This window comes from Xiphophorus hellerii, chromosome 1 (genome assembly GCF_003331165.1).
Source record: "Xiphophorus hellerii strain 12219 chromosome 1, Xiphophorus_hellerii-4.1, whole genome shotgun sequence".
Taxonomy (NCBI): Eukaryota; Metazoa; Chordata; class Actinopteri; order Cyprinodontiformes; family Poeciliidae; genus Xiphophorus; species Xiphophorus hellerii.
The window spans coordinates 7926151-7940963 of NC_045672.1; the positions used below are offsets into that span (position 1 = coordinate 7926151).

The 14813-nt window shown below is 38.4% G+C and overlaps 1 protein-coding gene across 1 annotated transcript in view; it reads left to right on the top strand.

The window, feature by feature from the left end:
- cep104 (centrosomal protein 104) overlaps positions 1 to 14644 on the top strand; it is a 39120-nt gene extending 24476 nt beyond the window's left edge. The window contains exons 14-22 of the mRNA XM_032570452.1: positions 3383 to 3583; positions 4249 to 4344; positions 4474 to 4549; positions 5569 to 5638; positions 5845 to 5953; positions 6095 to 6233; positions 7654 to 7715; positions 9048 to 9135; positions 11373 to 14644. Of these exons, the coding sequence (XP_032426343.1) occupies positions 3383 to 3583; positions 4249 to 4344; positions 4474 to 4549; positions 5569 to 5638; positions 5845 to 5953; positions 6095 to 6233; positions 7654 to 7715; positions 9048 to 9135; positions 11373 to 11509 (978 nt within the window). The 3' untranslated portion in view covers positions 11510 to 14644. The remainder of the gene's footprint in view (positions 1 to 3382; positions 3584 to 4248; positions 4345 to 4473; positions 4550 to 5568; positions 5639 to 5844; positions 5954 to 6094; positions 6234 to 7653; positions 7716 to 9047; positions 9136 to 11372) is intronic.
- The last annotated feature ends 169 nt before the right edge of the window (positions 14645 to 14813 follow it).

Here is a 14813-nt window from a genome sequence, read left to right on the forward strand (position 1 = left end):
AGGTTTATAAATACTTATCAGTGCCGGTCTATGTTTCAAGCACAACTACACACACCGGCTGTTGTTTAACAACATTTATAGATGACAAGCTGTCATATCATACAACAGTTTAAGGTATAAGGTATATATATAATATATGTCATTTTGTAAAAAGTCAACCATCAAAAATAGACTGCAAAAGGAAGTCTGGAGGGCACCAGCTTTCAGGTGCTGCTGAATTCTAGCGGGACGTTAGTCAGCTGTGAACAACGCATATCAATCAGCTAAAGGTCTTTGAGAAAGTAGCTTCAAGATTAACAGCCCAACAGGGAATCACAACACAAGTATTTATAATCTGAATTGTCTCCAGATTTTGATGCTTTATCTCTGATAAAGCTTTGCTGAAAAACCCCAAAATGTCCCTCTTCTTCTAGTCTAATCTAATCCAGTTTACCATTTGAAAACAATTTTGCAGTTTTTGCAAAGTACATAAAATAGATAATCCCTTCAACTATGACTTTTATAAGTCATTTCTATTTTTTTTTCTAAAACCTCGCTGGCAGAGCGACTTTTTGGGACTTTTTATTTCACCCAGACATCCAGTAAACTCCACTCAGCTGAGCCCATGTTGGCACAAGTGACACTCTTTGCTTCGTTGGTTTCCAATAATGATCTAATTTTCTTTACGTAGTTGTTTTAACTCCGGCCCTTTCGGGACAGCCTAAAACGCTGCCCGGTCCTTTAGTCCACCAAAGAAAGCCTCTGTAATCCCGTTTGGCCCTCCTCTTGACTCTGCTTGACATTTGTCAGGGGAGAGCAGATTGTTAGTTTTGTCATCTCGGTTTCAAGTTTGGGCCGGCTTGGAACCAAACTCGGTTTTTAGAGGAGGGGAGATTGAGCTGTGCTGCATCCCACAGCTGGTCTCCTCCTCTGACACGAGTTAGTGTTAGAAATAAGATTTACTTATCTTTAAAATGAACAGCTTGAGTTGACAATAAGCTTTTCATTTTGATATTTTGAGATATGACGGGAGAAATGAAGTCTGTTTTTGTTGATTCTCACTGCTTTACAGCAACTAATGTCAACTTTAAGCATTTTAGTTGGTATCAGCCTTAATAATGTAAGGAGTAAAAAAAAAACAAACCTTAAAGGTTATTGAAGTACTTTATAATATAGACATTTTGTTACTGATTCCATACTAATAGAAAGGAATGACCCCATTAAATTGTTTACATAGCAAAGAAAAGTATATCTTTTTAGAATAAGATTTTTCACAACTCAAGCCTGATGAACTGCATACAAAGCACAGTTGACCATTGATCTCTTTATTCTCTGAAAAGAAACACGTTATCTGTGTAAGATATGCTAAATATACACATAAACATATTTAACAATGTCACATTTTTCTAACAACTCTATCAGGTTGTGTGATGGGTACTCTGTGCTACTCTACAGTGGTATCTCAGCGATAGTTCAAACATTTTTTTCTTTTTCCTGTACCGTTACCGCGGTGATTTGCTCTAAGGCAGGGGGCCAGAGTCAAGAAAAGGGAATTTCCTAATTAAAAATGAGAACTGGTCAGTGGAGACGGCAGAATAATGGTATGTTGTCCTTGTTGAGCAAAGGACGGTTGGCCTTTTGACTCTGTTATCTCAGAGAAGAGAATCACAGCACTGAGGTAATGCTGGCAGTGGGAACATCACCATTTGGACAGTAGCTCACTGCTGAATGAGTGTTGGTTTTTTTTAGCGTCCTGATATTTCAGCAACTTAATCAATTCTGCCCTTGTTACTGAATAAATAACTGATAATGGCAACTTGAATATGGATGAACCATTTTTTTAAGTTTTTAAGTTAGGATTCACCTGTGCACTGATTTTTTTATTTTAATTTATTTTTTTTTTTATTGATTTAGCTCTGTATTGAATTGTACTTACAGAATTAAAGGTCAAATTATTCACTATTTGACAGCAAGAACTAATGATTGGGACAACAACAACACAACAATTATCTTGATTTTATCTCCTATGAAAAAAAACAAATCCTGTCCCGTTGCTATATTCCTCAACCAGTGAATGTTTCCATCGGCCTCACAGTTGCGCGTTCACAACTATTGGCTCAGAGCATATAACACAGGCACTGGACAAACAACCATAGAGTGAAATAATTATGAGTCACAGAGAGCTTATTTGAATAAGATTTTTCAATCGATCAAACCTAGTTCACCTGTTGAGATTTCAGAACCACAAAGCAAAGCATCCCAAAGTCAACATCCAAGAACTGAAAAAACTCTAAGCCTCCTTCTCAGCTCCAAATTTAGCTCTGCTGAGGGTTATTTTTAATCCATATAGTTCAACTTTACTTTCAAAGTTTATTTTGAGAATGAAGCTTATCAGCTAAACAACCCACTTGCCTAAACTAACATCTCTATTGTCTAGCCTCTGTTTCTGGTGGACTCCACTCCACTTGGTAGACATAACTACAGTGGGTGGAACCTGCCCTAAACTTATGATTATTATTTTCACCTGCTTAAAATGATATCATTGACATATTGGCAATTGGTTGTTCAATGGTTTAATATTTCCTGAGGATATCTTGGCCTTGAGTAAAACGAAATTGTTCCTTATATCCATAGAAAATATAAAATATAGTATCACAATATTTACACAAGAGGTTCAAATTACACGTTTATTTGTATAGCAAAGCGATGTCCGTTTAGTGAAATCTCTGCAAACCATTTTTCTACAACGTTTAGGATCTGCGGCACAAAGTTGAGTTTTGAAGGAAGGTAACCGTTGTAACTTCTGAAGAGATGAGTCTATGTTTGTCTTTTTTCTGTATTGGCTTGACCAGCGAGGTTGGAAGGACATCGGGCTTTCTGTGGCCAATCAAAGCACTTCTGGCTTGTGATGTTACAGGAGTAAAGATAGACCAGATGTGAAGGCAGAGTGAGTCACTGGAATGTTGCGGAGGAAACATCACGATTCTCCGTCTCAGGGCTCCAACCTTGTGTAGTACTTCACAGGAAACAACAGGGACAATTTTAGGGTGTCAAAGAACACCCTGGGGTGTTTTTTGTTTGAAGCTATAAAACTGTCAAACTCTGCAGTACTGGCATGTTTAATCATGCCTTTAAAACACAGGATTAGATCCCCAGAGGCAGCCGATGAATTTGCCTTTGCATTTTTGTAACAAAAAGGAGGGGAAAATAACATGGACATAATTTATAGCTATTTATTTTTAGAAAACAACAAAAAAAATGTCTTATTTACTTGTGCTTTGCTCCCCCGTGTCACATCTCCACACTTCAGTTCCTTTTTTTTTTTTTTTATTTTGGACTAAAACTACAAAATGTATCTATTTATTCCACTCGCATTGATCTAATTTCTTTTGTCATTTGTCAGTTTTGTACAGCTGCTTTGGAGCATAGTGCAAAAGGGGTTCGAGAGCTGGCAGCAAGCATCATCTTATCCCTGTACGAGCAGCACAGAGGAGCCGTTCTCAGCTACCTTCCGCCTAATGATGCTTCCACACAGAAGAACTTTCTCTACAAAACCCTGTTTGACGGATTTGGGAAGATTGATGGAAAAACTGCAGAACCTCAGGCAAATATTGGATTTTTTTTTTTTTTTTTTAACATTTTGATTCATTCTTGGGTGTCTTTACTCTGGCCAACCTATTTGCATCAAACTGACAGACAAAGGCAGTATTCATCGTTGTAAACAGATAGTAGGCCAATAGAGCAGCTGGTAGATGGGCAGTGAAACTCTTAGACATGCTAGATGGGAGCATTCTTATAACCTGAACTTGCAGGACGGGTTTTAGATGAGACTTCATCAAAAAGACAGGTGAAAATTTCACGGAAGGCAAAGATCGTCTGACATAACCTTCTCCCTTTTTTGGTTAACAAATCAGCAAAAGATAAACGCATGCTAGTTTATCATGCATTACAATGTTCTTTGGAAGCTCCTATAACATCACTATAATTTTTAGCAGGAACAATAACCCTGACTTTATCTTATCTACACTAATATTGTGAATTTGTAGAGTAAGCTGTAAACTGCTAACAGTGACACAACAGGAATGCACTCTTTTAAGAGCCACAGCAGTCCAATGTCTTCCGTTTTGCATTTGCATGGTGACGCTGCTTTTGAGTTTAGTTCCAAGAATCTTTTAAAAGAGCGTCGCAAACAAAAACTCAGCAGAATGCAAGATTTGACGTGGGCACCGTTTACGCAAATAGGCTAACGATGTGCTGGTTTTCTCTCAGGCTTTGAAAAGAGCTGCCAAACAGCAGCCTGGACAAAAGGAGAAGAAAGAAATTCACTTCCTTCAAAAGCAGCTGGCCGCCTTGAAAGACATCACAGTGGGTGGAGCCGTCATCAGTCTGCACTTGCATCAGCTCTCGCAACATTTAATAATTTCTGTTTATGACTTCAGTCACTTTGAAGGTGGCCACATGCTCTGAGCTGCTTTTGTTTCCTCTGATGTGTAGGAAAGGGAGAGCGAAAGCACCACAGACGAAACATCCAATCAAGAACAAGACAAAGTTGAAAAACAGTCCCCAAAAGGTGCCAAAGCAAATATCTAGAAGATAATGTTTATTTAAAACAACAGAAAAGAATATTGCATTCATCTTGTACTATTGCTATGGAATATCATAAGTGGGGTATGAACTTTAAAGAAGTGCGAAAACATAGACCTTTTAACAGATGTCAATGGTTAATGGATGTTTTGTAAGTAGCTATTGTGCATTTTTATGCGCGAACAAAAAATGAAGCCTGCACATAAATTATTCATATTATAACTTGGCCTCTCAACTTAACTTGCAGAGAATATAAACATAATGTACTGTAAATAATGTTCAACCATCACTTTTCTGTGTCTGATATTTTAGCATGGATAGCTTAATTTCCTACTAAGTCAGATTGCCACCAATTTTTTATTTTTTTAATTTAAAAAAAAATATCTATTAACAACCTCCATAGAGTGAGCATTTTAATCAGACAGCAAATGTTTTTTATTCTGCACACATCTGCCACTAATAGAGAATTTACACAAGTGCTAGTCAAATGTCACAGCAATGACCAGGTGGCATTACTTCAACCTCATGCTTTGCTTCTCTCTGGAAATCTGTCAGATTTACTCACCTCAGCATGCTGAATGCTTGAAGTAAACAACGCAGAGGAGCGATAAAATGTGTAATAATTTTGACAGTTTTGAAAAGTTCAATTATTTCAGCAACTTAATTCAAAAAGTGAGACATGTTATATACAGACTGATGTTTTCAAGCCTTCATTTCTATCATTTATGACGAATTGCCTCTTACAACTAATGAAAACATGGCATTTAAATTTAGAAGATTATATCAGCAATAGAAAAAAAAAACATTAATAGAGAAATGCGGACATGATGAAGAGTATGTATACCTGTTTAGAGATTGTTTTATTTATATATATATATATATATATATATATATATATATATATATATACATATATTACTATTTTAGTTAAATAACTCTTTATTCTAAAAGAAAACTTGAATCATTGCAGATGTAACAGTTTTTTTGGCATGGATTAATTTACAGGTGTCACAAAAGGGCCCCAGATTCAGAGAGCCGACTGCGTAGACGTACAGGACTCCGAGTATCTGGATAAGTAAGTAACGTAAAACCCAGTGCAGGCCTGTAAAAAGCTAATTAAATAAAACTAATTTTTAAAAAAATGTTGGCGAGAGACAACGTTTGAAATCCATTCGATAACCTAAAGCTCAGTTCCTTTTGCTGCTGATTTGTTTAATGTAAATTCTCATTTTCTTGTCACTGATGTTGCACATAGTCTGATAGGATCTCTGTCTATTCTAGCATGTGCATTTTCTGTGGCAAAAAAGATGAATCGTTTACAGAAGATGGATTGGACCTTCACTACTGGAAACAGTGTCTGATGCTGCAGCGCTGCGATGAGTGTAGACAGGTACATTCATACACTGGTATTGTCTGACGTCCCATAGGTTTGGGGCTTGTTTTCTCTAGCCTTCCTCAAACTAAGTCACTTAACAATCTGTTTTAGGACTTCTACAAAGAGCCATTGTGTACGTGTGTGTCGTGTTCACAGGTAGTTGAGATAGCCAGCCTCACAGAACACCTGCTGCGGGAATGTGAAAACAGGTCCAGGTTCAGCCAGTGCCCACGCTGCTCAGAGGCTGTGCCCACTGAGGAGCTCACTGGTCATGTTCAGGGTTCAAACTGTAACCGTAAGTTGTATTTCACCTGGATGGAAAGTCTAATAATGATGTTTTGGGAATGTAAATTATTATTATTATTATTTTTGTAATATGTTGTTTATTCTGTCTTTTTTTTTTTTTTTTTTTTTTGACGTTTATTAAAATATATAGGTAAAATGACTTTAGGAGAGATGGAGGCATTCATCAAAGACCCCCCAAAAATTAAGGATGGGGCTGTGAAAATTTAATCCATATGTAATATGGATTAAGTCATGTACTGTAGTTGGGACAGAAAAACTGAAATAAGACTGAAAAAAAAATCCGTCATAACAATGACTAACAAAGTAAAGGTAAAGCTAGAAATTGCTACAAAGACGGCATGAATGATGTCCTAGTTCCATTAACATTAAGCCATCATGTCAAGCTAGATAATTAGGTGGACTATGTGCTTGTGTCCAGTGTGAAGTCAACTCCTTAGTGGACAGTCTGCTTGTAGCTCGCTAACTGTGGTTTTAAAACTGCATGAAGGTGTTCGTTTAGTTTCCACACTGTAACTATTACGGTTTTCATTTTCGCAGATTAACAAAAAGTAGAATTGGTTTCTAAGTTTCCACAATTTTGACGGTTACCTACATTTCCTCAGTACTTGGTAGAACTGGCCTTCAGACTTGAGTCAAACATCCTCAAGTCTGAAAACTAGACTTGAAAATATTTGCTTGAGGTTTGGCCCATTCCTTCTGACAGAACTGATGTAACTGTAGATTCATGTATTGATGGCTCGTTCTAGCCACAAGCTAGAACTAGTAATGTCTTGGTTGTAGCGAACATCCTTGGGACGACATGTGTGTGATGGATGCTCCAAAACTGCAATAACAACCACAAGGTTGCAATTACATCACAATTCACTTTCCTAATGTCATACATCCCTACCCTAATGGTTTGTATTTACTCCAGTCAGAGGTAAAGTAGCTCTGTTTGTGGAGAACAGAGAGGTGTTACCAACTTTATTTAAGCAAAATTACCTTTTTCTTATGCAGTTTGATTTTCTGTTTTTAACTATTTTCCAAAAAATCTATTTTCCAGTGATGATTGACTCAACACTCAATGAAGTTATTGCATGCGCTTTTTAAATTTATCCTTAGAATAACTATGTATTAGCAGCTACAACTTTGATGCAGAGTAATTCTTCTAGTTATTGTCAGGTGAAATGATGTTTCAAAAGCCAGTGTATGTTCATTACATACTGTCAACTACAATGTGTTGCATAAATAATTAATAGCAGTGAAGTCTGTCTGCTTTCTTTTGTCAGCACAAACTGATTAAATTTGTGTTAGTTAAGTTCGACTCTATTCCCAGGCTTAAGAAAATGTACTTCAGTGGGTAATTTTCTTTTAAATTGTGGGGCATTAGGCTTAAACATATGATGTTTTTGTTCTCGCAATTGTTTCAGGTACAGTCGCCGCCTCCAACCACTGTCCTTTGTGTCACAACAACTTTCCACCTGGAGAGGAGGTGAGATTTTTTTTTTTTTGAAGCAACTTAGTTATTCACCAATGAACAACAATGGCTTGAGCGTTAAATAAATGGAATGGTTGTGCCATATGGTAAGATGGGTTTCTGTTTCTTCACATCAAAAAAGGGTGAGAACAACTAGATACATGACTTAGCATATAATAGGCTTTAGGCAGCAACAGATGTTCGGGGTAAACTACTATTATCACACCCTCTGTTATTAGAGGTGTTTGTAATTCTCTCCTGGTAAAGAAAATACCATCGCACACTTTACATTCCCATTGCTTTTCAAAAATCAATTTGTGAACTGTGTGGTCACTGCTGTTTACCAGCCAATTTCCTCATGATTCTTTTGTAAATTGAAATGGGTTTGACTGCGTGTCATCTGGCCAATTGTTTTATCTAAAGCAAGATAAAATAATTAAAACTTATGCTTTTTTGTACTTAAGGCTGCAGTTTTAAAAGACACTCACCGAATCTAATAAGAGCAAGGTGAAATGTCACAGAAAAATGTCAGATTTTGGATTTTCTTGAATCCAATTTTAAAGCGCTTGTAAAAAAATCTCCACAGTTTGTTGGGTGTTGCTGTTTACACTTTCATGCTTTAGAGTCTGTGTGTATTGAGTTAAAAAAAAAGACCCTTAGGTCCACACAGTAGTGGAAGTGATGTTCTTTGTTTTTGCACCTTTGAGAGAGAGGACACATGTGGAATATGTTTGGGCCTTCAATTGTAATTGTTGTGATCATTATCGTTGACTGCTTCTGGCATTTTATGGTAAGTTTGAATTACAAGATGGACTTCTGAAGTTGTATATGCAACAGCGCAGCCAGGTTAGGAATAAGTTGATCCTAACAGGACGAAAAACTTGAGAGAATAAAATAGATGTCTTGTCTTCAAATGTATTTATTTGGGTTGATGTTTTTTTCCTTCAGTGCATCAACGTAAAATCCAGAGTATTTCTAAGATGTTGAATAAAGTTAGATAAAATTTGTCGCAAACAAATTCAAGATGAGCGAGTTTGTTTGCTCATTAGGGAATACTTCTAGTCAAAAAAAAAAACAAATACAAAAAGGTAAAATAGAGAGAAAAAAGTAGAGCTGAAAATTCCTTTTGATATCTCACCTCACACAACCTAAAAAGGGATGCAGAACTTCACAGATTCTCTTTGCTTTGTCTGCGAGTGTGAACCCAATGAAAGAGGGCACTGTTGGTCAGAGAGAGGGCAGCCAGTCAGACTTTGACTGGGCCTACAGTCACCTGTGGTGGTCCGGGTCAAGAGGGTTCCTGGTGAGGGAATAAACTCAACTGTGCCACTTTTGTCCCTGCTCCAGGCCTGGAAGACTCACCTCATGGGCCGAGAGGGCTGTAAGCAAAACTCACGCAGGACTGCGGTGTCCCAAAGAACCCAGCCAGCACAAGGTGAGGCATTCATCTGCCTCCTGCCTGCATGGTGTAGGGTGCAAGAGGTATAGAGTTCACACTTGTCGGTAAAAGTTTAATGGCGCACCTTTTCCAATACCATTTCCTCCCTCAACAACACAATAGCAAGATTAGCTAATGAACCTTTCTGTTCAGTGTTTTGTAGGAATTCTTCATTTTGTTGTCTTCATTGGCTCAGTGTTTGCTTGTTTTTTTTTTTTTTCTTTTTGGGGGATTGGGATGGAGGATTTCTTGGAACTTTTTCAACAAGTCTGATGCAGACAGACCATTAGTGTTTCCCACTAGAAAACAAGCTGCAGATGCATGTTTCAGATTGAAAATGGGGCTGTATATTAGCCAGTATTTCATCAGGTTTGTCTGTTTTGTCTTCTGTTATAACCCTACTGTTTTCATTGTTCAAGCTGCTCTAAAAATGTGTATTTACAGATAAGTTAATCAGTTTCCATATGAAAAGTGCATGTTGCAGTGAGTGCTACTACACCTTTTGCCAACATTTGCCAACACTAATAACAGCTATGGGACATAATAAAATGTCACAGAAACATGTCAGATTTTGGACTTTCTTGATCTCAATTAAAAATCTCCACACTTTTTTTTTTTTCAGGTGCTGCTCTTTACACTCGTCCTTACGGTCTGTGGTGTATTGAGAGAAAAAAGCCCTGAAAGCTTCTAATATACACGAAGCCTTGTAGTCTTGGTTCACAAAGTGCCTTTGAGCTTTTAGCCATTTTTTTTCTCCTCACGTTACTGCCTTTTATTGAGATGCTACGTGGAAGTCCAATAAAGTGGTGCATAATTGTGAATTAAAGACAAATTATTACATGGTTTACCTTTTTTACTAGAGAAAAATCTGACATTGTGTTGTGCGTTTGAAATTTTCCCCTTAGCTGACACTGTGGAACTGCCTTTCGCTCTAAAACAGCTCCATGTTTTTTTTTTTTTACCCCTCCAGGGGGTGTTTTGTGAGCTCTAGTGTCCCTTCTATGACAGTGGGCTGACAGGAAACGGGGAAGGAAAGGGGGGAAGACATGCGGCAAATATCGTCGGGTCCGGGAATCGAACCCGCAACGGCCGTGTCGAGGACTCAAGGCCTCCAAATATGGGTCGCGCTAACCACTACGCCACCACGGCACGCCCAGCTCAATGTTTAATGTCAGCTCTGCACATCAGAAGCCTGAATTTTCGTCCATTCGGATTGAGCTTCAGAATGATCTTCCCTTCAACTCTGACCAGCTCCCTTGTCCCTGAGGAAGAAAAGCATCCTCACAGCATGACACCGCCACCACTATGTTTTGGTGTTGAGATGGTGTGTTCAAGTGTTTTGCATGCAGGCCAGAGAGTTCGACTACAGCACTTTCTTAGACATGTTCATTATGTTCTTTATGTAGTTTTCACAGCTTAACTGGACTTCTGTTGACTTTTCAACAATGGCTTTCTTCTTTCCATTCTTACACAAAGGCAGGATTTATGGCGTGCGTGACTAACAGTTGTCCTGTAAACAGATCCTGGAACTCTTCTCTGCTCCTCTTATGGTAAATTCTATTTGGAGCTTTAAGGGAAAATGGCAACGCTAAAAAAACCCACAACACTGTGTTCTGATGACGAGGTGCAGACGTTTTTGTGCTTGTGGTGTTGTGTGAACAGATTTTCTCATGTTATGTTTCGGCCTCTGGGTCCGCCCCTCAGTGACGACCATAGCTATTCAATTGTAATGGAAGACAATCCGAAACGCAGAGTTGAGCCAAACTGTGTAGGTACAAGTGGAAAGGCACATAATTGTCTCTTTGGTGTGTTCTTTGGTTTTCATGGTGTTATAAGGTGTTATAAGGTTCTGCTAAGAAACCTTTGAATGCTTCACAGAACAATTGTATTTCTGTTAAAATTACAATAGCAAGACTCTACAAATTTGCTGACACTGTCATTTAGCTGCAATTGAGTTTGTTTCATTGAAAACGATACATCCATTTTCCATCCCTACCAAATTACACTCTTAAGTGTTGACCTATCAAATAAAATCTAATAAATACGTTGCTATTCGTGGCTGTAACCCAACAAAGGGTTATTGAGTCAGGCCATCACGACGCTTCACAGACGCTTCCTGTTTATAGTCACGTCATCAGGAATGCGGGCTGCATTCATTGGAGTCGGCGTTTGGTGAATTTCCCTTTTTATTGTAAATTTAAGGATGGCATTTGTGGGTGTGTTTATTTTTCCAGGTAGGGCCGCTGGTGGAATAAAGCAGTCGTTGTTGGTCAGAGCCGGAGCCAGAACCAGAACTGGGCCCGGGGGCAGAGGCAGCCGGATCCCATCCCTGACACCCATGGCGAGGAGAAACGCTGCAGGAAAGCGCTGAAGCTGGTCGGTCACAAACTCCATCATCCAAAGACAGTATATAACCAGAAGAAACAACTCCCCCTGACAAAGGGTCAATAACTCCAACTCTAAATAGGTGGACGCAAAACTGCAATTCATCAATAAGGCGATCTAGTTCAGCCTGTTGGGTTTGAAACAAAAGCTTATTTTGTGTAAGAATATCAGCTGACTCAGTGTCCTGCCCGCAGGTTAAAACTCTACCAGTAAACACCTGTGAGGCCAGTAGATATGAGCGCACTGAGTCCTTGTAAGTGATACACCCTTACAAGGTTTCTCGTCTCTTACAGTCTTATTTTTGTCAATGCTGTTTAAAGCCTTTATATGTGGCTTAAAGGGAAGTCTTACCATTCCTTACTGTGGGACTATCAAAATATTTAATCCTAAAGATTATATTGGAAAAATGAAGCCATGTTGAGGGTATGCTGATTTATATTCCCAGCTACTGGTTAAAGTTCAAAAGTATGTGATGCAGCATTTCCAGTTGTGCAGCCAGCTGCATCTTTTCAGTCCAACTCCTCTGCTCAGTCACTGCCCACGTTTTACACAATGCAGGCACTCTGCTGGAAGCAAAGTTTCGCCAAGCTGAGACAACACTGAATACGTCAGTCTGACATCACCAAGGACATGTCACGTCTGTCAACTGAATGCTCTGTGCAAAAACGTCTAGATGCCCATTACGGCAGTGCAAGCCCTTCAGTGATTTCTCTCTCCTTTAAAAAAAAAAAAAAATTAACTGGATTATGGAGCAAAATTGCTTTGATGCTGTGTATCGCATCAAGATAAAACCATAAATTTACGTGAACTATGTATAAAAGGAGACTTTTTTTCTCCCCTCGTTACTCAACAGCAAACCAGATTAAACTTTTCCTGTTTTAGGTCAATAAGATTACTTGACCTAAAACAAGCAATCTTGTTTTAGGTCAAAAGCTAAAACAAGATTAGATTTTGACCTAATCTTGTTTTATGTCTCTTTGGTTACATAGCAGAAAAATGAGAGATAGGATTGTTTTGTTTTTTTTCTATTATTTTCTTCATATTTAAAAGCTTACATACATGGAGATTGTCATGCCTTTAGACAATTTTGGAAAGCCCAGATGATGATAATGCCATATTAGCTTCTACTTGATGGCACAGCAGTGTATTTGTGTTGACAAAACAATATAAATTTAGCTGCTTTCCTTGTGCGACATCATGGAAAAATCTAAAGGAACCAGCCAAGATATCGGGATTGTAGATCAAAATACAGATGTCTGAAAGCGCCACATTCATCTGTTGTAAGCGTTATTCAGAAGTATAAGCAACAAGGAAAGGTCCAGTCATCATACAGATCTAGAAGGAGATGGCTCCTGTGTACCCAGATATTAGCAACAATCAACTCCAAGGCAAAAGACTTTTGCGAAGATTGCTTGCTGAACCCGCTGAGAGAGTCTTTGTCCAGAGAGAAATGACACCTGTACCAACACGGGCCGAAAGGTCACATAGCAAGGCACATTCCATTCCTCCAAACTCAACATAAACAACCAGATTACAGTTTGAAAATGGACTCAGAGAAAATAACGTTCGTCTCTGGTAACATCTTTGATGGTCAGACCAAAATGCAGTTGAAGCTTTTGGCTCTAGTGAAGATTCTAGGAATAAATGGGGAAGCTTACATTCCTGAAAACACTGTCCCGAATGTGAAGCATTTCCCCAAATAAATGGCATCATGAGAAATATAGAAGCGGTATTTTATTCGATCAACCAGGAAGTTCATGACTTTCCACAAAGGGGCCAACTGTTGCAACTGTGGGGAGAGTTGGAAAGGTGTGTGTGTAGGTGTGTGTGTGGGGGTGTGCGTGTGTGGGTGTGTGTGTGTGTGTGTGTGTGTGTGTGTGTGTGTGAGCGAAACGACCTGCAAACCTCGCTCAGTTAAAGCAGCTCCGTCAGGTGAAATCTCCAGAGCCTTGTTGAGAAGAGACAAAATATTTTAACTAAGTCATAGAGTTTAAAAGGGAATTTTCTAAAGACTAAAGAAATGAATATAAATGTCAGAATTTAAGAAAGTTTTAAAAATAATTATCTAAAAACTCAATTAGATAATTGAAACTTACAGAGCCATCGCATCCTAATCTGAGCTTTTGAAAATTGTTTCAAAGGTTTAATTATCTTAATGTATGTAAACTTCTGGATTTAAAGGAAACAATCAAAGATAAATGCATTTAACTAATACAAATAGTGCTGCTAATTTTGACTGAAATTGTCAAAACTTAAGTCTGATCAAATGCCAGACAATGAGGGAAAAAAAGTTGAATTTTTTTTTCATGCTGTCAGTTTGAACTTTAGCTGAGTGCTATCTTCTGCACAAATCTAAACCTCTATTTGTAAGTGTGTTGAAACAAGCAGAAGTAGCAAGCTACTGGCTGAAATCTCCATGGCAACATCTCTGACGGTCCTTTCTTCCTGAAGCCGTTACAAACCTGCCCAAGCTTTACTGCCACCATCAGTGAGCCGTCTGCCCTCGCACTCCCTAACATCGTCTTTCTAACACAGGGAATTAAGTAACACTTTGCCAAAGGAAGGTTGTTACCAGTTATTTTCCTGAAATTTCCAAATGACAGTCTTGCAAATGAGTGCTCTGAACTAAACCTTAGCTGTAGAGAATATTAAATTAAAAATAATGAAACAAAGGAAGATTATTGCGCCGTGTAGTCACACTACAAAGGTTAACAACTACCTAGAGTATTTATTCAGTTATTATTTTAATGTGCAAATGTCTTGACAGTGCTCACTGGAACACGTTAGAAAAAGTGACAGAATGTATTTGAATATGAAAAGGTCGGAAACTTATAATGTATTCTTGAGCTCTAGCTTTTCGCACTTCCTGAAGCTGTTCGTACAATGTCAAAGATTGTTAATGACAGAGCTACTGGTCAGCAGCTGTTTTATAAGATGCAGCATAATTAGTTTCTAACACGGCCTGCTTTTGTGTGGACTTTAATATGCTGTGACATTGTAACAGTTTTTATGGTGCTTTCTGTGCACTGTAGTCAGTAATTTTTATGACGTGTTTGCATAATAGCTATTTTTCTATGGAAATGTGTTTGTGTGTATAAAAATAAAGCTGAATGACAAATAACCAAATGTCTCTGTGAATGCTCTGGCCAAAAATGGTTGTTGGCCGGTCGTTAGCTGCGCCGAACTGAAGAAGAAAATAATCTTATTGTCCGTAGAGCACCAGAATATAATGAGTTTTGTCAGATTACAGCTGGGACGCTCTCCAAACATTGCCGTTAATCAAATGATGA